The 25,412-nt window shown below is 37.8% G+C and overlaps 1 protein-coding gene across 4 annotated transcripts in view; it reads left to right on the top strand.

Moving 5' to 3' along the window:
* NBEA (neurobeachin) overlaps positions 1–25,412 on the top strand; it is a 474,839-nt gene that overhangs the window by 297,465 nt on the left and 151,962 nt on the right. For all 4 annotated transcript variants that reach the window (XM_027650993.1, XM_027650984.1, XM_027650977.1 and 1 more), the window contains 2 exons: positions 8,632–8,775; positions 23,571–23,707. In XM_027650993.1, the coding sequence (XP_027506794.1) occupies positions 8,632–8,775; positions 23,571–23,707 (281 nt within the window). The remainder of the gene's footprint in view (positions 1–8,631; positions 8,776–23,570; positions 23,708–25,412) is intronic.

The following is a 25,412-nucleotide window of genomic DNA, read 5'->3' as shown; positions in this document are numbered from 1 at the left end:
CTGTATGTCTCAGAAGAGCAGAATTTCACTTGAAAATATTACCATTCCAGAAAGCAACAGTAATTTCAGACATCGGCAAATGGCTCTCTCAAAGTACTGATCGTGAGCTGTTGAGTCTTTCTTCTGTAAATAAGTAGTCTTGATAGAAATTGAAATGGTTTACCTAACTACTGGAATTACAATAGCTACTATAAAATAATTTTAAACTTATTTCCTCACCTTCATTCCCTGCGCTAGAGAATGAATTTTTTAGCTATCCTATTATGTCTCTGTACAGTGGCTGCTTCCAAAGAGCTGATCTGTTTTGGATCTCATAGCAAAAGCTTTAGTGATGAGGGGCAAAATTGCCTTCTAGCAAAGACATAATCACCCATGCTTTTACCACAGAGAGGGAGAACTGAAAAATTAGAAGACAGACCACAATACTAGAGATACGTAGTATGTACTTTCTTTTTAAAAATATTCAGGTTGGGACCAATCCCTTGATTTGGAGGCACTAATTGTTAAATATTAGGTAAGGGTTAGAATGGAGTTAAGATCAAATTTCTTAGAACTGTAGAATCATAGAATCATAGGATAGCTTGAGTTGAAAGGGACTTTAAAGATAATTTAGTTCCATCTCCCCTTCTATAGAGAGGGATGCCACTTCCATTTCATGGAATTTGAGAGATGCCATGACATTCCTTACATGCCACTGCTTTATCAAATGTTTGTATTTCCAAAGAGAATTTCATTTCTTTGTCATTATTAGCCTTTTCAATTAGAATTTTTTGGGAGCACGGAGCAAAACTAAGGCCAGCATATGTGGGTGCAGTTCCTCAGTATGGAGTGTGCCACTTTAGAAGTCCAACAATATTGATCCTGGCTTTAGGGTCTGCAAGCAAATATAGTCAGAACATGGCTTTTTCTGAAGAATGTGTGCTTAGGAACTAATCTAAAACTTTCCAGACATAATCCAGGCCTGAATGTTAAGACATGACACAGAGGTATTTTTCACTTTTATGTCATCTTAAAAAGGTTTTATCAGATGCTATTTCAAAAACATAGAATGCCTCGTTTAGCAGATTTATTTCACTATTTCATTATCATGTCATACATATTTAAATTCAATCACCTTTTGTTTCTTACCTGTTAATTGAATTTTTCTATTGAAATAGTTTAATTACCCTCTTCAGTGGCCTGTCTTAAGAAACCTTTGCTTACATGTGAATATTTTGAATTAAGGATAAATGAAATTCCTTTTTGCTGTCAAAACCAAATTGTGAAAACACATTGCATGGCTTTGAAAATCAGTACACTCTATTAGCAGACCTGTCAATATAAAAAGTGCATTCCATTTCCACCTCTTGCTCTAATAACCTTTTCTATGTTACTCAGAGGCAGTTCACATAATCAGAGTATATTGTCAGCTTACTGGAGTTGGGGAAGCATGAAATGAAAATCACGTTAATATTGATCCAATTCTCTTACTTGCTAGTGTCCTTGATGTCCTTTCCACTGAGCAATAACTGTTGGTGTGATGTAGGTATTTTCCACTCAGCTTTTACTGTACTTTTGTAAAATGGCTTGAAAGACATTTAGGAAAATTTAATTGCTCTTAATTATTTTGCTTGTGTATCATCCTTGCCTGTTGAAACAATCCACAGCAGAATTTGGTTTCTTTCTGTGATTTATCAGAATATGCCAAGGTGCTGCCTTTCAAACTGTCAGGGATTTGTAGAAGTCATCAGTCATGAAATATGAATCCATTCTTGTGTGTACAAGTTACAGTGGCAAACTACATCTTAATCCAAATATAAACATTTGACTGTTTAAAGTTCCCATTAGAGGGACTTCCTCTGGTTCCAGTCAGAATGAAGACTGCCTTTCAGGAGCCTGAAATACATTGAAACGTTTGCTGGACTGGGCATATCTGACTCTGTCACCTGCTGGCTATTTGCAGTCAGTGCTGAACCACTGCAGGGTCCTTTCTCTTATGCTCAGAATTCCTGAAATCTCAAATATATGTAATGGCAATATTGACAACTTCTAAAACTTAATTTCACAACCACTCTGAATCTGTTTTCCTATCTGTAAACTAAAAAGTATAATGAGTGCCCACCATAGTACGTTCACCTTTATTTTTGTGTAGGATCTTTTTATTAATATACAACATTCTGACTTTAACTACAAGTATTTATTGTTTAAAAAACCTCAACCTCACCTGAGAAACGTGTTCATTCTGGCCTTGCCTGTATTTTCAGTCTCCTCAGTGGCATAGCTTGTGTCAGTCTCATTTTACAATGCAAAATATGTGAGAATTTGAAAGAGGAAAACATATACAGCAGTAAAGTATTTATTTATAAATGACTTACATGAAGAAGATAATTTGGTCAGATATTAGGTATATAGAATGTCTATGATTAAATTTTCAGGTATTTATTATAGAAAACAAAAATGTGGTTTGGTTTTACTTCTGGTGGAAGTATTTTCCAGTACAAATATATGCAATTTTTAATTTCTATGCAATTTTCATAGTTTTTCTCCCTCATTTCTTCAAAGATCCTTAATAATGAAAATGTGATTTAGATTTCTCTGGTTTTTATTAAATCTATTAAAACCAGCCTTCCCTTATTAACAGTCCCTTCTCTGATTCTCTGGGGAAACTAAATTATATGCCAGTCAAAGCTGCCAGTTCCAGAAACACATTGCAATTTAAATAGCAACTCCAGCAGACACAGGTGGGGACAGTTCATCACGATATACCAGCACCAGGCTGCTACACAAAGCCAGATTAGTCTCTTGAGCAGACCCAAGAATACCTGGTGCATATTTCCCACGGAATGAGCGCAGTCCTAGGAGGGCTGGCTCTGTAGTCTTATGGAAAGATATGGGCTGACATGGAGTAGTCACCATGCTGATGATTTAATCTTACTGGGTTTTGCAGAGGTCAGTCTACAGACTCCTAGGCAGCTGCTCTGCATAACTGTGACTGCTGCATGGGTACTGGTACCTAATCAAGTTAGGAAAGATTAGCAAAGATAGCAGGGGTTTAAACTGTTAGAATATATAAAGCGGGAAGATTATCTAGCAAATCTTTTTTCTAGTATTTTCAACTATTATTAATGTCAAATGAACAAAAAAAGGTAGAATAAAGTGTTATATTTTAATTCTGTGCATAGGTAAGCTCGGTTCTTCCTGTAAAAGAAAAAAAATATCTCTCAAGAAAAAGCCTTATTCTTTCAAACTCTGTTGATAAATTATATTTTACCTGTGATATAATTTTATGGTTCACATCACAACCTGTCGGGTAACCTCTTGTGAGGAACTAATTCTGAATTCCTTTATTAATAAAATACTAAAAACTGTCTTATGGGATTAAAGTTCAGCAAGGAAAACGGTGTTCTACAGAGCAGTACATTGCAGTGATCTGTCAGGAGTAGAAAGCAAGTTTACCCTTAAAAGTTTCTGAGGAGAGCTAAGCTTCACAAAAACTCTACTTTAGCCACTATAAAAGAGAGTTTTTAATTAAATGCAGAATTTTACTGTAAAAAGAACAGACTTTACTTATGTCAAAATGCTCCTTTAGAAGCCACATAAAACTGTAAAAGACAGTATATGAAAAAGATTTCTTATAGAAAAGAAGAACACCATCCCATGAAGCAGATTTCCAGATGTTTGGAAACATTAGAATTTCCTGTCAGTATATTTAGGTAACATTAAAATGAGGTTAACTTTCCATTCTGCCATCTCTCCTCAAAGATCAAAGAGGACTCACTGCATAAATTGCCTTATCGGTAGTTTGTTGAAGTAAACTATGGAAACAACTTTATAAGAAGCAGTAGTCTCCTTTTGTTGGTTACAGTATTACCAAGCAAATGTTTCTTAAAATTAACCATATTTTTAGCCTCATTTTTACTAAATTCAGAGAGAAAAAGTATAATACACCAAACTTGAATACATAATAAATGCATAGAAGTAAAGAGAGAACAGAAAACTCCCTCACTGTGTTCAACTAAAGCATATTAATTAGTGTAATGTCTAATGAAATACGTGTACATAAACATAAATGTAATCAATAATATGTTTGTACTGATAATTTTAAAGTTTTATTTAGGGTCAGTTTAGGGGGATCTGGACACTTTAAATGTCTTTGAAAAGTAGATTGCATCCCTAGAAACCTGTTGTGACCTACAGAACCCAACTGGGAATTCATTGACTTAAGTGAAAGTAGAGTGGCAAAAATTCAAATGTTACAATAAAAATACCAACTCGTCCATCCCCAGTTGATGAAATATTACCTGTATTAACTACTTGTAGGGGCTGTAGTTGCAAGTTAGCGTGAGATTCTCCTGTTCTTGAGAAAGTATTAGGTTTTGAAGGATTTTGGTAATGGTTTTGTGGTTGTTTTGGGGTTTTCTTGAATGCTTAATAATTTCAGTTTAAGGAAAATAATGCTACTGGAAGAGAGATTAGTAAATTCTTGGCAATACTGTACAAGTTTACTGTGCAGCTAGCTCATACAACTTTTCAGATATATAAAATACACATCCTTCCATGGTAGTTGAGGTTTTATAATGGAGTGGTAGTTGGTTTCTTTAATTTCTTCTAAAGATGAGCTGGTTTCGATTATCCTGAAGTTACTGTAGGAAGCCAGTTAATAACATGCATATTTACAAAAATAATCAAGATGATTACAGGTGTAACGAAAGAGGGATTTATTTTTTTGTGATGGCTTATCTAGTCCTATACGTACATTTTCTTTAAATACGCTTAAGACAGAGCCTTCGAGTTTCAACTTCACCTGGACTTTGGTGCAACCTGAGTGATTTATTTCCTTTTATTTCTTTGCAAAATGTAGTTTTAAGAAATACTTTGCTGGTTATTTCAAATCCCAGTCTATCCCTTAAGTTTATCCCTTAAAACATCCCTTAAGAAGGAACTTGACAAGGACAAGAACTGATAACATCTGCCAATTCCAGTTCTCTGTGCTCCAGTGTCACAACCTTGCTTTCTTGAAATGACATCTAGTTTCATTTTATTTTTTTTCCTTATTCGAATGAGTTTGAAACATTTTCCAATTAGACTTTGGAACTAAGTCTATTTATTTCATACTGTGTCTTTAAAATACAGACTCCTTGTTTGTTAAAAAGGTTTAAATATCTGGACATGGATTTAATTTCATGATAATTTTGCTGGGGCTTTGAAAAAAAAATTTAAGTTTTGATTTTTTTCAAACACACTGAAATATCAAGTATTCATTTATTCATTTCTCCTTTTTATATCATTGTTAACAATACTAGACATAGTTTTATGTCATATAATTTTTTATTCAGTTTGTTGTCTGGTTTTAAAGAGACGAGTTGTTTTTCTTCTTACTCTTACTTGTAGAGGTTCTCTTATTTTTAAACCTTTTTGAAGTCATCTTGAAATATAAAAATAGAACATCTGTGACAGATCTGGTTTGAACATATTTCACATTTCAGGATCCAAGGAGATCTGGTGGTCTGTGGTATTCGCTTGTTAATTTCTTGATGAATGGGTAGAAAGGCCACGAAGTGCACTCAGTACAGCACGTCTTCTGAAGATAGATGATCTCAAATAAATTCTATTCCCAATCACTTTTTGATTTGTTAGGTGTTAAACCATTTCTTTGTAAGGACAGTGTTTACAAGCCTTGTAATGAGACAGCCCTGTGAGACCTTACTCCTCTTGCTGTAATTTTGATAAATGGAACTCTAATTCATAAAGGATATAGTGATTGAAGGGCAACTCTGGGTCTCGTACACTTTCATTTAGATAAATGTTTGGTACAGTATAGCAAAACTGAGGTGCACTCAACAAAGTGATAAATTTTAACAACAGCCAAACCAGAGATTTTTTTCCATCAAGACAAAGAAGCACTATTTACTGTATTTCCTTTAAATAAATGTATTTTTAATATTATGAACCAGAATGGATTTTAGAAACGTTTGTCTTATTGCTAAGCTCCAAATTTGTGAAACTAATTTAATGTCTTCTATTCCACCATGTTTCTTACACCTGTGTCTGGCAATATTTCTGTAACCTCATACCCTCATCACAAGGGATTTAAAATACTCCAAATTTCATGTTCTTATGATGTTATTTTGAGTGTTATTAATAATCTGGGGCTTTGGACTTTTTTTCTTGTAATTTTAAAAATATATTTTCATGCATAAATAGTTTTAAAGAATTGTCATAATCAGTTACTACAGAAATGGTTAACTCTAAGATTACACCAGATTACTACTTTTCGAGTAATTAAAGATTATCACATTTTATAAAGCTCAGAAACTTACATAACACTCACTAGAACTACCAAAAAGGAAGAGAACACTGTTTTCATGCTTTCTTCCTTCACTGTGTTAGTTCATCTCAGGTCTGGTCTTCTCTAATGTCACATGCTTCGCAACAGGAGCTGTTACTTGTGTCAAACTCCCGTGCTGTAAACACAGTTTTAACAAGATCCTGACCTACTGATTAAATACTCAGGATGATTCTGGTGTATTAAAACTGAAATTCTGTTACAGCACATTAATTCTTTGTGTTTTTCCAAGCTCCTACCATTCTTGCTTCTTTTTGTGAATTAGAGAAGAAAAAAAAAAATATAAACCAAACATAAAACCCCAAAATCTTACATGATACTGAAAACTTCTCCAACCATTAGTTAACTGATTTATATTGGACAGATAATTACAGTTAGTTGTATTAAGTAAAAAACCTATGCAAGTGAAATAATGATCACAGCCTAATAACTGAACACACCAAAACACAGCATATTAGTATAGAGCAGCATTGTCTTAATCACTATCAATATGGACATAATGGAGACAGCAACAAACAGGAAGACTAGATATGCTGTCCTTAATTTTTAGCTTTGTGAAAAAAATGGGGTTTTGCTTACTTGTTTGTCTTTACATTTTCAGAGTTTCAGAATATAGTTTTAGAAATAGCAATTGGGGTAATAACAATACTGAATAAAAGGTTAATATTAGGCAATGTAAAACATGAGTTATCTCAACCTGTGATGAAGTCCCGTATCAAGTGGCATGTTAACAGTGATCTTCAAACAGAATAAACACACCCACATAAAAATATGCCTCTAGCATTTTTATTTATATCCTGTGACTCTGATGTGCACAAATTAATTAAAAGACTCTTACTAATTATAAGAGTAGGAGGTAAAATTTTAACACCTTCCCGACTGTAATAACAAAACTGCCTGACACATCAGCTCCATTTCATATATCTATTTTCACTAACCTATCTGCTTACTATATTCCTGTTAGTTGTTCTGCATTAATAGGAGGCCATGAGTCTTTCTGGGCTTTACCTCAGCATTTTACATCTGCCACAGTAGTATACACAGAAACAGAATCATAGAATATTCTGAGTTGGAGGGGACCCACAAGGATCATCAAGTCCAACTCTTAAGTAAATGGCCCATATGGGGTTTAAACCCACAACCTTGATGTCTTTAGCACCATGCTCTAATTCATCCTGTTTAAGTTCAGGCATTGTGGAAAACAAACAAAATCCACATGTGCGTGGTTTTGCTCAGATTTCACACATCATTCTGTAGTTTAGTAGGAAGCAAATTTCCAAATTATCCTACAAAAAGGAGAAATTACTTTTGGATTTTATTTCTTGGTTGACAGAAGTGGAGATGCCCAGATCTTGTATGGTCCAAGGTGAAAGTGCAGCATTTTCTGTTCAAGAAAAAAAAAATAGAAAGCTTTCTTACCTGAGGCTACTGTGAATCCGTAGTACTGAAAATAAAACTTATGACCTATCCCCAGCTAAGAAAAAAATTCCTGTGAGGAAGTCACAACAGTTACATGAAAACTATTTATTATTTGAAAAATACTTATGATTCTATCATTTGACCAAATAATGATTAATTTTTTATATCATGAGAATAAACTCTTGATCTTCCCAAAATGTAATAAGGTATATCTCCTACCAGAAGGAACCATCAGGCTGAATAGAAAAAGTCAGTTGTAGTCAAGAAAAATGAGTATTACCCATGATAACCTTTGGGTAATTGGCACATGTCCATACACTAACATTTTTACTGTGCTCCTTAAAAACACACACACAGATGTGCACCAAAGTTCTCTCACTGTGCTTGTCTTTTTTCAGTCTTTTCTGAATCTCTGCATAGCCTCCCCTGTTGTTACTGTATATTGAGATAACCCATCTCCTACTTCACCATCCTGTCTCACCTATCTCAAAAGAAAAAAATCCTGACAGATTTTGGATTCCTGAAAGCAGCTTCTTAGTTTTAAGTAGGTGGTGTGCTCTCCCAGAGATCAGTCAGAGTTGGGGCACCAGGAACCCAAGAGAAACTCCTGCTGAATTTCTTGCAGGTGGAAAACTAATGGAACAACACTGAGCACAAAGTAAATACCAATTATTAAAAACAGAACTTTGGTCTTTGCAGAACAGTTTGTATTTTATTCAGGACAGGACAGAAAAAAGAGTAAGACTGCATATTTTGTAAACCTTGGTAAAGTTTTAGAAAATGTTCTTTCCCTTTTTCGATAAAGATGATTTATACTGTATTTTTTTTTACTACTTGACTGTGATTGTTTTATTCAGCTAAATTCACAACATTTGTAACTTTTTTAGGCACTGAAGAGGATGTAGTGAAGTCAAAGAAAACTTTCCGAAGTCAAGCTGTGGTAAATCAGAATGCAGAAACAGAACTTATGCTGGAAGGAGATGATGATGCTGTTAGCCTGCTCCAAGAGAAAGAGATTGATAACCTTGCAGGTAATTATACTTTTCATTAGAATTAAGATATGAGCCAAAAAGGCTCTTTTAAACTTGTTAGCTCTTAACCTTTATGGTTAGTGTCTTAGTATTGACAGCTGAGCATATAATTGCAGTATGAACAGATTCTTTGTATTCTAGATTTTATTACTTCCCTACTTCCAGGAACCGATAATCAGGGGAACTGATTACAAAGCATTTACCCATTGTACAGTCTTTGAGCAAAGATGTGAGAAATAGCAATACCTCAAGTGCCTTTATTACTGCCTGTGATCTGTTGAAAAGTCTGTAAAAACCACTGTGGAACCTCTTTTTTTTAATTATCTTTTTAAATGGAAATGCAGACTAATTTTACAACTCAGCTTTGTGAGTCAGAGTGTGGCTGTGTGCATTCATGACCTGCTCCCAAGTGCCACACAGCTTGTGGAGAGACACCTACACTCCTCCTGGCCTCCACTTCTCTCAGTGATGGAGTTTAGGGGGATCTGTAGTATCTCAACCCATCTGCCATAGCAGGAGAAAAAGTTGCCCATTTTGAGCGAGGACTAAGACAGAATGAAGCTGTAACCAAACTATGAACTTTGTTAGTTAGCATACGAGCTGGGAATGAACCCTCCATAAATATGCACACGAGACAGCCCTTCTGGTCCTTTCTCCCTGGGTGAAGGATGCAGTGAGATCCCAGTTTCATCCATCTTCTAGCAGGTTCTGTTACAGATCTGTCTTGAGGCAATACTACCTTTCCTGGGGAAGTAGTCTGGAAATAAAGGCATGTTAAAAGTCAAAAATGCACTCTCAGCTGGGATAAAAATGTGAGAACTATGAAATTCAGTATGAAATATTTTAGATTAATTTACTTTGGAATACATTTATTAAACTACTCCGCTGAGGGAAAGTTTTGTAATGTCATGATTTTTCTCTTCATAATTGAATTTCTAAAATATCTGTCTTTGCTCCTATGCTTTCTTCTGATTCCATAGTGGAAGTCTGTAGCAAAGCCAAGATCATAAATGGATGACTAAAAAATAAAAACAAAAACAAAGCAAAACAAAAAGAAAAAACCCACCCAATCAAATAAAAAAAAAATTGCCTCCGTGGAAGTTAGTCTCATACTTTGAAACTAGAGCGGAGCAGAGGGGGGAAATAAATGCTTTTATTTAGGAGCAACAATCAGTATATGTTTATCACAGTTAATATGTCAATCTGCTTACTTTCTCAGTCTGCAGCTAACCATGGCTGAGGCACTAAAGTCAATAAAACAGTGCATCAAGCAGGACCATGAGTAGGAAAATTTTATCAATGTCCCTTTCTCCTTTAGAACGAAAAACTCAGTACTGCTTTGGCTAAATTCTTATATCTAACAACATTACTTCCAATTAGTATGCATAAAGTATCTTAAAAAGCTGTTTAAAGGTGGCAATATTCATTTATACTGAAATATTGATTAAAACTGCTAAGTGGGCATGAAAAATTCTTACCCTGTTTGGAAAATCTGTCAGCTATGACGTTCTTCTCTGTCTCTTAACACTGCAATTTCATTCAAACACGCTGATGCAATACAATCCTTATAGCTACCTCCCTCTGCGAAGACCTAGTATTTTAATGTGTCCTTAAGTATTAATGTGCAATGTATCCTGTTACTCGAGATCGCTGCTGGATGACATTCCCTTCTCCTTCAGGACATGACACAGTCATTCTAGTCCTTTGCTTTTACAGTTTGTAGAAACTGGGAGATATTGTCAGTATTGCAAAAGCAGAAATAATAGTGAAACAAATTAACTTTTGAAATATTGGCAGGATGACTTTGTGTTCCCCATCAATGCTAATAGAGCAAGCAAGCTGCTTCCAAGTGTGGTGAGGTGATGGGATAAAACCAAAACCTGTGAACTTCTCAGAAAGAACCTACATTCCACTGATTTTTACTATTAGATTAACTGCAGCCTTTGCTACTTGATTCTCACTCATTTTTGGAGCTGAAATGATTTTGAGAGTTAATAGTCACACACAGTATCGTATGTGTCTTCTGTAAATTTTTCCCACTGACCAAAAAAACCTGAATCCCCCAATACCCTCTGTTTAGCTACCAATTTTGCATGATTTTGCATATAGCAATGTCACTTTTTTTCAAAGTTTTCCATATGTAGAATGTGACTCTGAAACTTGAGTCCAATAACTGAAATCAAGAAAACAGTAGGCAAGGAAGTTAGGTTTTATGCCTAAGAAGGTTAGAACAACTTCTGGTGGCTCTGAAGAGCGGGTCCCAACAAAGCCACATTGTCCATTCTTGTCTAATTCTAAAGAGATATATAGTTCAGTATACACGATCAGGAAATCTTTGGGATATATCAAGTTATGGTATAGCACAGCATCATTTATATCTAGTTACTTTTCAAAGTGGAATGACACATAGGAATTTCTATATTCAGATATGCCTCCAATTTAACTTTAAAGCTTAAATCAATTGAAACCTGGTTTACAGCGATTTGGACTGTCTCAGTAAAGGACAGGAATTAAACAAAATCTTTATAAACCAGGTTTCAATTGATTTAAGATTGCCCACGTTTTAGTAAAACAATTTAGCATTGTTTATTCCATTAACTAAGGCACATTTTAAACAGACGAGACCTTAGGTTTCAGAAAATTTTTAACTAAGAGAATATAAATAGTAAAATATTTTTATTTGTGAACTTAAAACTGAAATAAAGGAAAGTTTGAAACAGATTGAGATCGTTCGTAGGAAGTTATCTGTGCATACCTTTTGTTCCAGAGACTCTTTATAGTTTTTCATCAACCATGTGGCACAAATCAGTTTAAAGTTCTCTTTGATAAATTGCATATGGGATGGAGAATTTTTAAATAATTATAGTCTGAATATTTGTATTATATAATCTTATATTCCATATATATTGCAATTGCAGTTGGTCAGATTTCATTATATTAAGCAACATTTTAATAAAATATAAAAATCTGATTCCATGTTATTATAGTTTAGAATTATGACTTATAAGTTTGCATCATGATTTTTAACCAAAGGAGTATTGAAACTGTCTTACAATATGAGTTAGCAAAAGACTTTGTTCTTGTTTCAGCATTTACATATTAAAATATTTTGCATGTTTCTGTTTCAGTTTTAGCTCCTTTTCTTCCCAGACTGTTCACTTCAAGAGGCAAGTCACATCTCTCTTAGAACTAATGACTGAGATAGCGCAGTCAATTTTAACAGTTTCCTAATATATTGTGAATCTGTGGGTAGTACAATCAAACCCACTGTAGTGAATTGATACTACTAACTCTTGGCCTTTTCTTTTCTGCTTATATTTCCTAAAGCTACAGTAGGGCTCTTAATTACTTACCTTTTCTCTTAAGATCCTGAGAATGTAAATTTGCTAACAGTTTGTCTCCTGCTTAGTAGGTGATTTTTTTCAGAATGAAAAATATGTGTATGTGTTCTGATATTGTAAGCTTGCATTCTTACAGGGGAATATGTTCTAACAGATATTGAATTTTCTTTTCCCAAAGTTGTTTTTTTAAAAGCACCGATCTTGTAGTAAACTAGATCATTAAAAAATAAATGTTGATCCCCTCCAGTTTTATGAACTTTACATTTTAGAAAGACATTCTCTTCTCTTTTGCAAGGACACATTTGACTTGCTGAGACTTGTTTGTGTGCATTTCAGAGCAGAATTTAGCCTTAATGACATTTTTGAAAGATATATGTTCTTAACTGGAGCACGTTTCATCTGTTTTGTCATATAGCTGGTGATAACAACAAATATGTCCCAGCCAAGCAAAGTAATCTTGACAGAGTCTTTTGCTACCCTCTAAAAGAGTAGTTTCTAGAAAGAAAGAAAGAAAGGAAATAAAAATAGGAGGATATGAGGCTTTGGGTTATTTTAGGAAGACAAAAGGCTTTGGAAGACATCTGTCTGGTTACTTGCATGGGCTCAATCAACTCAGAATCTGACTTCCTCATCAGGCATGGTGAATTACAGCCTCTCAACAGTCTTGCAAGAATAAATATATGTTATTCATTCCATTATATGAGCAGATTGAGCAATTCATCCAGGTAAACACACAGAAAGCCACTAACTGCCTTTAATGCACCTTAGTCTTAATGTATCTTAACCTTCACTACAGAACCTTCTCTTCTTCTTGGACATTTATCTCTAAGTGGAGACAATACAAATGTGCTAGGAAAGTTTGAGAGAGCTGCAACATCCCATCACTGCCCTAATTTTAGAAACTCTGAACTTCAGTGTAGAAATATGTCTAGAAAACAGCATTATTACTGTTAAACAAGAGCTGATCTTCTGTCCAAGCCAGCAAGGGTAGCTGGCCCACATTGGCTTGAGAACTAAATGTGATAAGCCTTCTATCCAGACTTCTTGAGAGTGTGCTGAGTGTGTTGGCTCACTGCCCTGTGCTAAAGAACACACTAGGTCATGAGGATTTGACAGCTTGTATTATTATTAATGGGATATAAGACCTTTCACTTCCAGGTCATCTGTTTGAAGTCCAGACAAAACTGGTGGTAACCAAACATTATCAACATCTGTTTTGTGGCTTATGCAAAATAAGCCTTTTGTCTCATTTCAGCCAAACTAACAGAAATCATCATAATTTAGAGCACTTTCCAATTGAAAAAGTACTTGATGCTGTCCTTAAAGAAATTGGAAGAGTGCCAAAAGTTTACTACATAGAGTTACAGTTAAAATTGCATAGCAGTTCAAAAAAAAAAAAATCACTTAGCCCGTAGGGATATTTTCTATTCCTAGTTCTAACAAAGAACTCATTTACATTTCTGAAATTATTTTGAAGTCTTGCATAGGACCAGATGCAGTAATAAAAACACAAACACACCAAGGAACTGCATCTAAAGCCACTAAAAACTTGCAAATTAAGTATTTGTTGGAAAACTTAAATGTGATTGACTCATCTTTATATGTATATTATGCATTTCATATTTGTACATTTATATTTTGAATTACAGTCATATTTATTATGGCCAAAGTCTGACATGGAATTTTCTTTACAAGACTTGACCAGTGTAGACAATCTCTGGTAAGCAATGCTGTTGCCACCTTTTTTTAACCTATTCTTAAGGAGAAATGAAGGAGCATATTTTCTTGCATTTTCTTCTGTTACCATCTCAAAATGATTTTAAAATATGTAGGATTATTTCTCATGTTTTTGTTAATGGTGTTAGACAAACAGTAGATTTTCTTAATTAAAAAAAAAAAAAAAAAAGAAAAGAACAAAAACTTGAGCCTCTACGAAGAAGGCAGAATTTCTAAATTATTAGATTTTGTGGGAATATAAAAAATTAATTTGTTTGGGGCCAACCAGAGAAAGTTTTGTTATGTTATCTGCTGTCAGAGTAATAGGTTTAAAGGACCAAACAGCACATTATATTGTCTCCAGCAGTGACCACAGCCTGTCCAGGATGTTTAGGAGCAGAGGAGAGGAATCATTGTCATCCCTCTCAGCTCCTGGAGAGCAAAGAATGACAGTGGTTACCAGAGTAATCTCATCTTTCCAACCCTTCTCCTCCCTCCCTGGTGTGTCCTCTCCCAAGAGGCTTGGAGAGCCCTGCTGTCTACCAGGTGCTCTCCTTCTACTGCAGCGGTTGCCATCCATACACCAGGGGCTCTGATGGTCTGGGGTGCCCCAGGGGGCAGAAAGCAGCAACCACAGGGGAAACCCAGGAAGGACTGTAGCAAGTACACAGTGATGCTTCCTAATATTTCTCTCTCAGGCTCTAACATCTTGCACTTCTAATCCTTCCACAGTCAGAGGTAGTAGTTATTAGCTTTCTTTCTTCTCGTTTTCTCTCTCTCTACTCTCTCTTACACTCTCTTTCTCTCACATTCTCTCTGAAGGTGACTAAAGTACCTTAAGCTTTGCCATATTTTATGCCTTTTTCTTTAAGAAACTATGTGTGTATATGTGCACATGCATCAGTTAAATAACAAATTTCAAAGTTTCAATAGAAAACACCAAAAAAGTCATAATATTTCTCTTAGTTTTTCAAGCTTCTTGGTGAAAACTATTCACTGAATTCAGCATGCATTACTGAGTAGTTCTCTCCCTTCAAACTTCATTATTCTTGCAAATTAGCATTCAAGATAGGAATTTCACTGGGGGGGTTTCTTGTCTGGGAAAGTGACAGGAATGTGGAAGAAGAGTGATTCCACTTCCCATTCTATGATACATATGTAACCATACAAACCTTGTACTTCCAAACATGGAAATTCAATTCAGCCAACTTTCCATGGTTTCTGGTGTTACGATATTATATATTCAGATTTTGATCCTCAAGTCTAAGTATAAAAAAGAAAAACATATTTCTATGAGTTTAATTTAGAATACAGATTGAAGCATAAACTGAAAGCAGTTATACTTTTGATATGTAGTTGGCTTTCACATTGAAAAAGAAAAAGGTCCAGTTTCTATAACATACTATTTTTAAACATCTCAGTGTTTATTCTAGTCATTTTTTCCACATTACTATACAGAATAGCTTAATATTTTATAGGATGTTTGTCAGGCACATATGATAGTGCTTCTAAGCACAGTTTTAAGACCTCTTCTCTTTGTACCTTAGTACACCCACTTAAGATCTGAGCATCTTCAACTTTTAAAATGGCAGCCAAATTTCTTTCTTTCCAAGCTTTAAAATTGTATTTATGAGTGGCTCTGAGAGTGCTTCGTGTGCTCTTACTGTCCACTGATATATCTATTTAAATTTCCTTTTTTTCCCCATAACTTGAAAAACTTTTTATTTGAAATTTCTGAGGCTGCAAAATTAGACTACAGTGGAGCCTACAACTTCACAGATCTGTCTCCCTTGTCCCAAGGTACCACACCCTGGGTGGAACTGGTTAACTGATAAAAGATCAAGCTGATCAGCTACTTGATATATAGAAGACTGCAGAAAGACAGGCCTAGGCATAAAGAGACTCCACCATTTTGCATCTTTTTTCATCTTCACTATGCAGGTAGTTCCCTTTCAAAAATCCCTGTAATCTTCATGAAAATATATTGGGACTGGCCAACATAGATTAGTGATGGGAATGTACCCAGAACTGTATTAACAGTACCTGTGTTTAAACTAAGCACTTTCATTGGCCTATGGAAGGATTTTTTTTCCCCTCTGATGTTATAGAAGCAAACTAAAAAATCTATCAAGAAGACAGTCTTGGTTTCATTAACCAGAAATTGTACCAGAGGTAGCTTCATCCCATGCTTTTGACTTGTCTTTCCAGAAAAGGTTTATGTGAACATCCTCTGTTAGCCTCTATCTTTGTAACTTCTGTACCTAGAAGCCATTTTGAAGAAACTTTTAAACAGGAATAAGGACTTCAGAAGCAATAAAATTCCAGCAATGGATTCAAGCTGTTGAGGAAAGAAGTCTTCATGACAGAGCCTGCCACATCACTTCTCCTTTTATTAGGTATCAGAGAACCTTTGTGGAAGTACCACAACTTTGGGAAAGCAAAATGTGCAGTCAACTAGTAGACACAGTTGCACTAGAAAACATTCTCTATATGTTCTGCTGTTGTTTAGAGATACTCGTAGTTTCAGAAAATTTTGAAGTTACAACTACTGCACCTCAGGTAATTTTTTCAAATATACCTGACAAGTTAGATGCTGACCCAACGATTTATTTTGTTGTTCCCACACACATATATATCCAAATAAGTGAACTTTAAAATACCACAAGGTACCTGAACATAATATTTCCATTCACTATGGTCTGAAGAAGTACAAAAGCTTACAGCCTGAAGAGCTTTTCTAGAATGGAGACTACAAGAAATAAAAGCTGAGAGGCTCACATCTTTCCTTTAATTTCTAATCAGTTGAGCTCTATTGGCTTGACAAGGTGCACAAACTGGACTGTATAAGAACCTGCCAAGTCTGGTTCACTCAGGCTGGGAACTGGGATTTGATCCCTTGTATTACTGACTCATTATCACAAGTTCCTGTTTCAGTGGTATACTGTTATAGCGGGATGCTCTCTCTGCATTCTCTTTTCTTCTTTGAACATTAAATATGCTTTTCTAAGGTATGGTTTTGTTACTTTTTGATTAAATAGGCAGCTATAGTGATTTTCTCAGAGAGAAAAACTGTCCCTTATGTGGACATGTTCAGCATCACTTAAGGTTTTGTAGGTTGAAAATGTACCATAAGTTTTACCTGAAAATGAGGAGGAAGCTAATGCAGGTCATACTGCGTCTCTGTAGTATACTCACATCTGGATGCACTGCTTAGCAATCAAGTTCTTACTTTCTAAAACATCTTAATTTACTCAGTCCTTCCAAGGTATAGCTGTAGGCAGAGCACGCTGCAGGCAGAGCACGCTGCATGAATCTAATTTTGAAGTGGCAAATGTGTGCATTGCAGTAGTGAGGTCCCTATCCCAAACATTTACATTTCTGGCCAGATGTGAATCATTAAGAGGAGCCTTGATTATTATTAATACCTGATCATCTGGTAGGTTGGTGCTTGGACACATCCTGGAAAAATACTAAAACCATGTAAGCCATTCAGAGCTTCAGCACAGTTCAAAGGTTCTCATGTGTGTCACAGAGCAAATCAGACTTTATCTGCAAAAGGGGGAAAAAGTTGCTTTTCTGAGTTGCTTTAGGCTGACACACAGCTAATTGTTCCACGAGACCTTCAGTGATTCAGTAAGATTGACTTTGATATGGTGTTGAGCTTGTCTTTGCAGATTCTGTAACTGTTCTATTAAGTGGTTGCTTTCTATCATACTTTGAATGAGACAAAGAGATACTTATTCCTAAGAATATTGGGAAACATATTTTCCCTCGGGAAGAAGTGCTATTTTGTATTTTTCTTTCAATGAGACTAGGAAGGTAGGGAATTCAAATATATAATATATAATATATAATAATATAAATCTATAATATAATTTATAATCATTTATCTGTGAAGGTGCATATGTCTCTTAATTCAAATATATGGGAAAGTATGTATATGTTTGAGAGAAAATTACTGTTTTTCTTCTTAAGCAACACTATCTTTAACTATTTTCATAATCTCATCAAAACTATGTATTTATTTCTTACTGGTTTACTCATAGTTGTAATATGTAAGATTATTTTTACTTACATTTTCTTTTTAATCACACACATTTGCTTGCTGTTATGGCAACCACTTAAGAGAATTGAGTTGCTGTAATTGTTTAGTCATTGTTGCTGAAAAAGACCATTGAAGTTGATCTTTGATGTTAGCAGTAGTAGTGCTACATGCTTTATGGAGGAAAGGGGGGAAAAGTGGGGAAAATTTTGAATATCAAGGCCTATTCACACTGGCAATGACATTTAGACAAACAATAAAATTCAATCCCTCTCTCACAATATGAAACATATGATTGTGCAGGAGTAAAAAGCCAACAAAGTAAACTTGGATATCTCTGAAAACAGGGGAGAGGAACTGGGGATGTTATTGAGTAGTGGAAGAGAAAACCAAGATTATAGTAATATTTAAACTTACATTCTGGTTTTCTGCATTTAAAAAGTTGTGCAAATTATCTTTATTGAAACTGTTGAAAGTAATGTGTAAAGGGAGCTTTATATGTACATTCTTGTAAAAGCCTTGGCTTGAGTGAAGAAGTTACTGCCTGTATTTGCTATAGAGAAGAACAAACTGGGGGCAACTATCCTCATGTAAGTTCAATATATTTACTGCAGAAATCTTTTTAAAGGGTAGTTTGAATCAGATTTATGATGACAATGCGAACAAAAATAACTAAATTCTGTGAATTGTTTTTTAGGAATCTTACCTTGTTTACTTGTTATTTACACAGTCCTGCATGTAGTTAGTTGGTTGGTTGGTATGTTAGTTGATTGAAATATTTTTTCAGACTACAGAGCTTCTCCCAAAGGCTTCTGGTGCCTATACTTCTTTCTGTTTCCATGCTACGTGATTTATATTACACGAAACCGAAGTTTTTGTGTGCGTGAGCATATGTTACACTTAAGTTGCTTCAAGTATAAGAATTTGTACTCATTTTAAATACAACTCAGAGTCAGATCCATTTGGCTTTTAAGTACTGAGGGAATTTCAGTTGCCTTATTTCAGGTACCTTGCAAGTGATTTTTAATAATTATTCATAGTATTTAAAATTCTTGTTTAAGTATCATATCAAATTACAAATTGTAATTTATGCAAACTATTTTACATAGTAAAAGTATAGTTTCAGCTAATCTATGTTGAATATATGTATATATAAAAAAAGATTGATATGTTTTTTCTTTTAAAATAGCATCAGCTAAAAAGTAAATATGTTAATATCCACCACTTTTTTCAGAGTAATTACCAGTAGATTATAGAGTAATAACCAGTAGATTGTAAAATTAAAATTAAATTGATCTAACCAATTGAATATGATTTCAAAGTATTTGTCCCAGCAAATATTTTTTCATCTGTAAGCTACCACCAAAATTTTATTTTAAAAGTTAGACTTCTAGGTCTGCAGCAACTAAATGTCTTGGTTTTGTAAATCAGCATATAAAAGCATATGCCTTATCCTCCTTAGGAGTAATTGTGCCAAATCTTCTAAGTAGATATACCTGTGGTGTAATCTTCAGGCTCATTAAAGTAACACACGTTTAGTTCTTACAGTTAAAAATGACAGGTTATGAAAATGTTTGTAATTACCAGTTCAAAATATCACTCTTTGGGAGCTTTCCTTAAGAGGTATAATTTTACTACTATTGCCCTAGGACAAAGCAAACTTTTAAACCTAACAGAACTTTTCACTTGCTTTACTTGAACTTGAAAAATACAAGAGCTAAGATAGGAGAACTAAATGTAGGGACAGAAGTCTCTGTTTAACAAAATTACACAGAGGAGGAGGGAGATTACATTCTACTTCTATTCACTGGGACCTTCTAATTTCACAATCATTTACTTTTGGAAAGAAAATATTATTTTAAAATGTATATGCGCGGTAGCGTTTATTTTAGAAATGTAAATCACATGTGCAGACCACAGGGATCAGGAAAGGGGAAAATTCGCAATTTGAACAGATTGCAAGACCTGTGGATATGAAGTGTTGTCTGGTTTCGTTTTAAGGCCAGAACTTCTTTGGTAGGTTGCTGCCTCTCTGCTGCGGGATGCCCCGATCACTTCGGGGAGGTGTGGAAGAGACAACGAAAAGATCCTTAAAAAGAGGTGTTTTTGCTTAGCGTCCCAACAGCTGACAAACGCCCTAGACGTGTGTCACCTCCACAAACCCCAGGCTCTTGGGCGAAGCTGGGCAGCCACAGGTTGGCTTTTCCCCCGGAGCGGGAAGGGAAACGCCCTGGGTGCCGCCGGCGGCTCCTGCGCTGCGCAGGGAGCGCCCGACAGCATCCCCAGGTGCCGCTCCCCCGGGCAGCACAGCCCCAGTCCCGTGCCTCTCCGAGCCTGCAGTTGCGCTAGAAATGAATATTTACATCCCCTGGAAAAGCGCAGCTCGCCGCCACCAAGGGGCCGGACTGAGGCTGGTAGCCGGAGCTCGTTATCCTTCCCGAATGTGAATGAGCCCGTCCCGCGGCTCTTGGCTCAGGTGTGCCCGGCTTTTGTTTCATTAGATTATCAATTGGCTTTGGAAAGGAGACCCAGAGCTTCCCGATAGCGCGGTGCCATATGGAAAATCTGCGCTATTTTGATTATGCTCTATGTAAACATTTTAATATCGGATCCTTAAAATCCAGGGACTGTCCCAAAGGGGATTAAAACATAATCCTCTCTCTATATAGCTGTAGTGGATTAATTTCATATTCTCTCAGTGGCTGGCTTGCTCCCTGAAGGCTACAACAAAAAGACTCAGTGCTCCTTAAACATGCTATGGAATTGCAAGTTGTAATTGGAGATTTCCAAAGGACAAGTGTAAAAATGACACACTGTTAATACCGATTTTTTTTTCATCTTCTGTAAAGATTTTTTTTAAGCTTAGTTTGACACCCCCTTCCGCAAAATCACATAATTTGACTGCTGTTTTTATGCTTTCTACCTTTTTTTTTTCTTAACTGAAAATAAAAACAAACACAAGGAAACGTTTTCTCATCTGGAAAGTACAGTAACGCTCATTCCTTGTTGCATTGTGATACCTCTGACATGTTTACATTGCAACAAATCTAGGGTGTCATTTGAGCAGAATGCAGGGCAGATGCCAAGGTACCAGTCTGGGAGCTTGGAGCCTTTTCTCGGGAGGAAAAAGCCAGAAATCCCCGATTTCCCCTGCATTCAGTAACGGTCTAAGAAGTGACTGTTTCCTTTCCCTCCACATCCGCCCCTGCTTTTGCAGCTCTGCCCCTTCCTCCAGTCCGTGAGGGCACATCGCTGGCACACCCAGTAGCCAGGGTACACCATTATCTTCTGGATGGCAGATTATAAGGTTTGGCCTTTTGACCATTAAATACCGGTGGCTTTATTTTTATTTTAGCCATACAACACAAGGGAAAAGAGGTAATTGGATTAAATTGATGTTCTTCCTTCTGGGATTCAGCAAAGCCCACAAACGCCTCCTTAAAGTGATAGAATACCGGGTCACTTCCAGAACACATCTTCCAAAGATGCTTTTCTCGCCATACAAAGGCCCGGGAGCCCATCACCGTGTGGCGGGCCAGGTGGGCCCAGAAAGGTCAAGAAGAGGGGTAGGACGCTTTGCTTGACAGGGCAAGGGCTTCTGCAGGGCAGGGAATCGCTGGCTGCCCAGACCCCCCTTCTGTAAACACAAAGAAAGGGGGCCTGGGGAATAGAAACCCAAATCCACTTGTAATCGTACAAGAGAATCGGGCGTAATTACTTGAGCAACCTAGATGAAGATTGATGAGGCTTTAAAGCGGCGTTTCGGATCGATCATCCTGCCCTTTGGAGCCTGCTGCCGGGCTTCCCCGGCTCGGCTTGGCTCGACTCGGCTCCTTTCCCACCGCCAAGGGAGGGAGAGAAGATGGAGGCGAGACGGGGAGAGCAGCAAAGCAAGCCCGGCGCATGTGATTCCGATCAGCTGACTGGGGTCAAGAGGCTACCCCGGTTTATTAGGAGACGGAAAACAATAAAATGAAAGAAAATAGAGTTTGTATCAATATTATCCCGTCTGCCACGCTGGGCTGCTGAAAGCTGTCACCGAAACTCCGCGTTTTAGCTTCCCCCTGTAGGCACAGTAATCCCTGCCTCTCTCTTTATTTATTTTGCAGCATAAATGACAAAATATTGTGCAATAAGGGCTCAAATTGGGTGTTACAGTAAAGTAAAGCATTAACAACATGACAGTTAGATGCGTCGATACAGGAGTAATTTGGGCTAAGTGAGTAATTTGAAGTGTTGCTTGCAAGAGCTGGTGGTAAAGTGTGCGGGCGGTGCTGGGGGAGGAGGAGAGGGCGCATCCGTGGCTTTAGCCCTTGTGTGAGCTGCCGCCCCGGGCTCGGCTCAGCCGCGCCAGCCCCCGCACTGCGCTGCTTGGAGGGGCGAGCGGCCGGGGATGGCAGCGGGAGGCACACGGCTTTCTGCCCTCCGAGCAGGGGTTCCCTTATGGTAGGGGAGATATTTTAGCTGCATAAAACAACCAAACCCCTTTTTAGTATCCCCCGAGATGGTCAGTTTGCCAGTTTTGAAAGGTACCTCAGTCAGATGTTGTACCCAGCTTCTCGATACTGGAGCTTTTATTATTTGCGTGTCAGATGCGTGTTTGTGCGTGCATGTGGCTGTGTGTGTTTATGTGTGTGTATACAAATTGCCCTACACGCTTTTGAGGTTAAGTCTGGAAGACTATTCTATATATAATATTTTTTTCGAATTAGAGCAATTGAGCTCTAAAACACGGACACTGTCAGCTTTAACAGCAGTCTGCATTCATATTCAAGATAAGATGGTAAAAAAAGCAATCCTCTGTTGTTTTTTGGATTAAAGCAGAAGTTTTTGTTTTGGTTTTTTTTTTTTTTTTTTTCCCTCAATTAAAACCTAACAATTTGCGTGGACAAGGCTGCCTTTTACAGCAGGTTTTACCCATCCCATCTTTTCAAAGCCCGCGAAAACGTCTCATAAGGAATGTATTTGAGCGAAATATTGTAACGGTAATTTTAAACGGATAAGCGGCAGGGAATTGAAACAAAAATGATCTTTCCGTAAATATATTTAGCGATGCTAGCCTCTGTGTGCGTGGGGTATTGAAGTAGGTGTAAATAAAAATAAATTAATATAAAAACACAAGCACTCCCCCAAGGGAAAAAAAACCAACCAAACAAAAAAAACCACAAACTCAAAACCCCCACGATATTACTTTCGGAGTTGAGGTCTGGACCCAGAGTTAAAAATAATTCTGCTAGACTTGCAGGGTCGGTGTGGCGGGCAGGGGCTGCAGGCTGCCCTGCCCTGCGTCCCCGACCCGGCCTCGCCGCCGTGGGGACCCCTGCGCTGCCAGGTCGAAGCTGCGTGGAACGAGCCACAACTATCGCACATAAACAGCGGTAGTGTTAACGAGGAGCAAAAGGGCATGAAAAGAGAGGGAACCTTCTTCTAAGAGGCAGCTATTTTTAACCCTAACCCCTCTAAATTTCTCTGCTGTGATTTATCTCGCAACCCCGGAGCTCACAAACTCGCTTCTGCCCCGGCCGCAGAGTTCAAAGCGCTGGCCGCGGGCAGGGGGGGAATAAACACGGCGGTTTACAAACAGGGTTTATGAGGGGGCTCGCCGGGCGCTGGCTCGGCAGAGGGAAGGGGAAGGGCCACCAGGGATGGGCCGGCCGGGCGCCTCCAACCTGACGCCGCTGCCCTTGCTTTTGCAGGCCCCGTGGTCCTCAGCACGCCGGCACAGCTCATCGCCCCCGTGGTGGTGGCCAAGGGGACGCTCTCCATCACCACTACGGAGATCTACTTCGAGGTGGACGAGGATGACTCGGCCTTCAAGAAGATCGACCCCAAGGTGAGTGCGGCGGGCGGGCGGCCGCAGTGGCGGTCACGGTCCCGGTCCCGGTCCCGGTCCCCGGTCCCGGCACACGTGCGCCGTGGCCGCCCCCTCCTTCCAAACTCCGCTCCCGTCTGCCGCCTTTCGCTGCATTAAAAAAAAAAAAAAAAAAAAAAAAAAAAAAAAAAAAAAGGCGCAATGTATTAATGATGTTAAATCCTCTATTACGGCAGCGTGCGAGTTTTCCAGCAGCAGCATTTCGCGCGGTGCCTTTGTATGAACGTGGTCAGATTTAGTAGTTAAGCCAATTGCTCTGAAATCCCTGGAGGGAGCAGCAGCCCCAGCCCGCAGCCTTCCCGACACACAGTGGAGGGTTTTACCCCTTCCGAGGATATCGGAGAATCCCGTTATTTCAAGAACGTTAGTTTCCATGTAAGAAAATACAGCGCATTTTGTAAACATTCTGACTGCTGAAATGGAAGTTAATGCTTATTTGCTGGGGGGGGGGGGGAAAGGGGGGGGTGGGGGTGGAAATAGTCACGGACTCGAAGACTTGGTTCCTGGGAAAGCTGTTTCTTTCTGAAGTCATTTACTAGTACCAATGCCCCAGCGCCGCCCCCCTCCCCCTTCCCCTCCCCTCCGTGAAAACCTGCAGCCCAGCCGCAATAGATCAGGGGTGCGTGACTTGAGCGGAAACCTTTGCGTGGCTTTTTCCTCGCGGGAATGGCGCAGGGGCTGCCACGGGGGGAGGAGGGCAGACAGAAGGGACGTGTCTAACAGGGCGCTCCTTTCGTCTGCATCTCTTTTTATTCTTATCACTCTTGCTTTATTTCTTTGCTATTGCACTGGAAAATGTTGACAGAGAGGAAATAGGGGGGTACTTTTACAAAGGGTTTGGGGTTTTTTAATGCAGAAATATCATAAATAATTTCCAAGAAAATTCCTCGTCTGAATGTTTGCAATAAGGTGATTTTTTCTTTGGCGAATAATTTGTCAAACTCGGGACGTTCTTCTCAGTGCTGCGGTAAAAAGTTTCTGTCAGAATCTCTGGATATAACGATTTCCCTAAAGTGTACCCCCTGGAAATAGTTGCTAATGGATGTTACATAGGCGATCGGCCTCTTTCAGCACTTGTTGACTGTTAGGATCCTAATCAAAATTCGCGTTGTTTTTCTGAGTTTTGATTTAAAAGCCGCTTTAAAGAAATGCGTCCGGAGAGGGACCGGGCGGTGCGATACGGACAGGCGGGTTCGGATCGCTTGTAGTTTTGTCGGCACGCACACGTTATTCCCTCCGAATGCCCTGGGAGCGCAGGGACTTGATTTCTGGGAGTGCAACTGGCTATCTTGCCACATTCGTAACGGATTTGTAGGTCAGAAGTAATATTGTTCATTTTATTGGTGCCGGCTTTCACCTATAAATTTTATTTTCTTCTTTATTAGTACCTGTACCAAATTGCTAGTTTTATCAGACACACTGCTTACTCAATACATTGCTTCATGGATATGTTGTGTGTCCTCAGCTTTGTTTGAACCCGAACAGAAACAAATCAGCATCGCATAGTAAACCCTTCAAAACCAGATTTGTTTCCTGACAGCTGAAAAACTGTAATTGCATATAATAACCACGTTGGTGAATGACAGTTGCTGATGGTCACCTGGAGCTAAATTATAATATGTTTGTATCACGAGTATTTCCCTGTTCTATGAAACTATTCAAAATG

The sequence above is a fragment of the Corapipo altera genome, unplaced genomic scaffold (genome assembly GCF_003945725.1).
Source record: "Corapipo altera isolate COAL_440 unplaced genomic scaffold, ASM394572v1 0, whole genome shotgun sequence".
NCBI lineage: Eukaryota > Metazoa > Chordata > Aves > Passeriformes > Pipridae > Corapipo > Corapipo altera.
The sequence above is the reverse complement of the archived record's forward strand: the minus strand, read 5'-3'. Positions and strand labels throughout refer to the sequence as shown.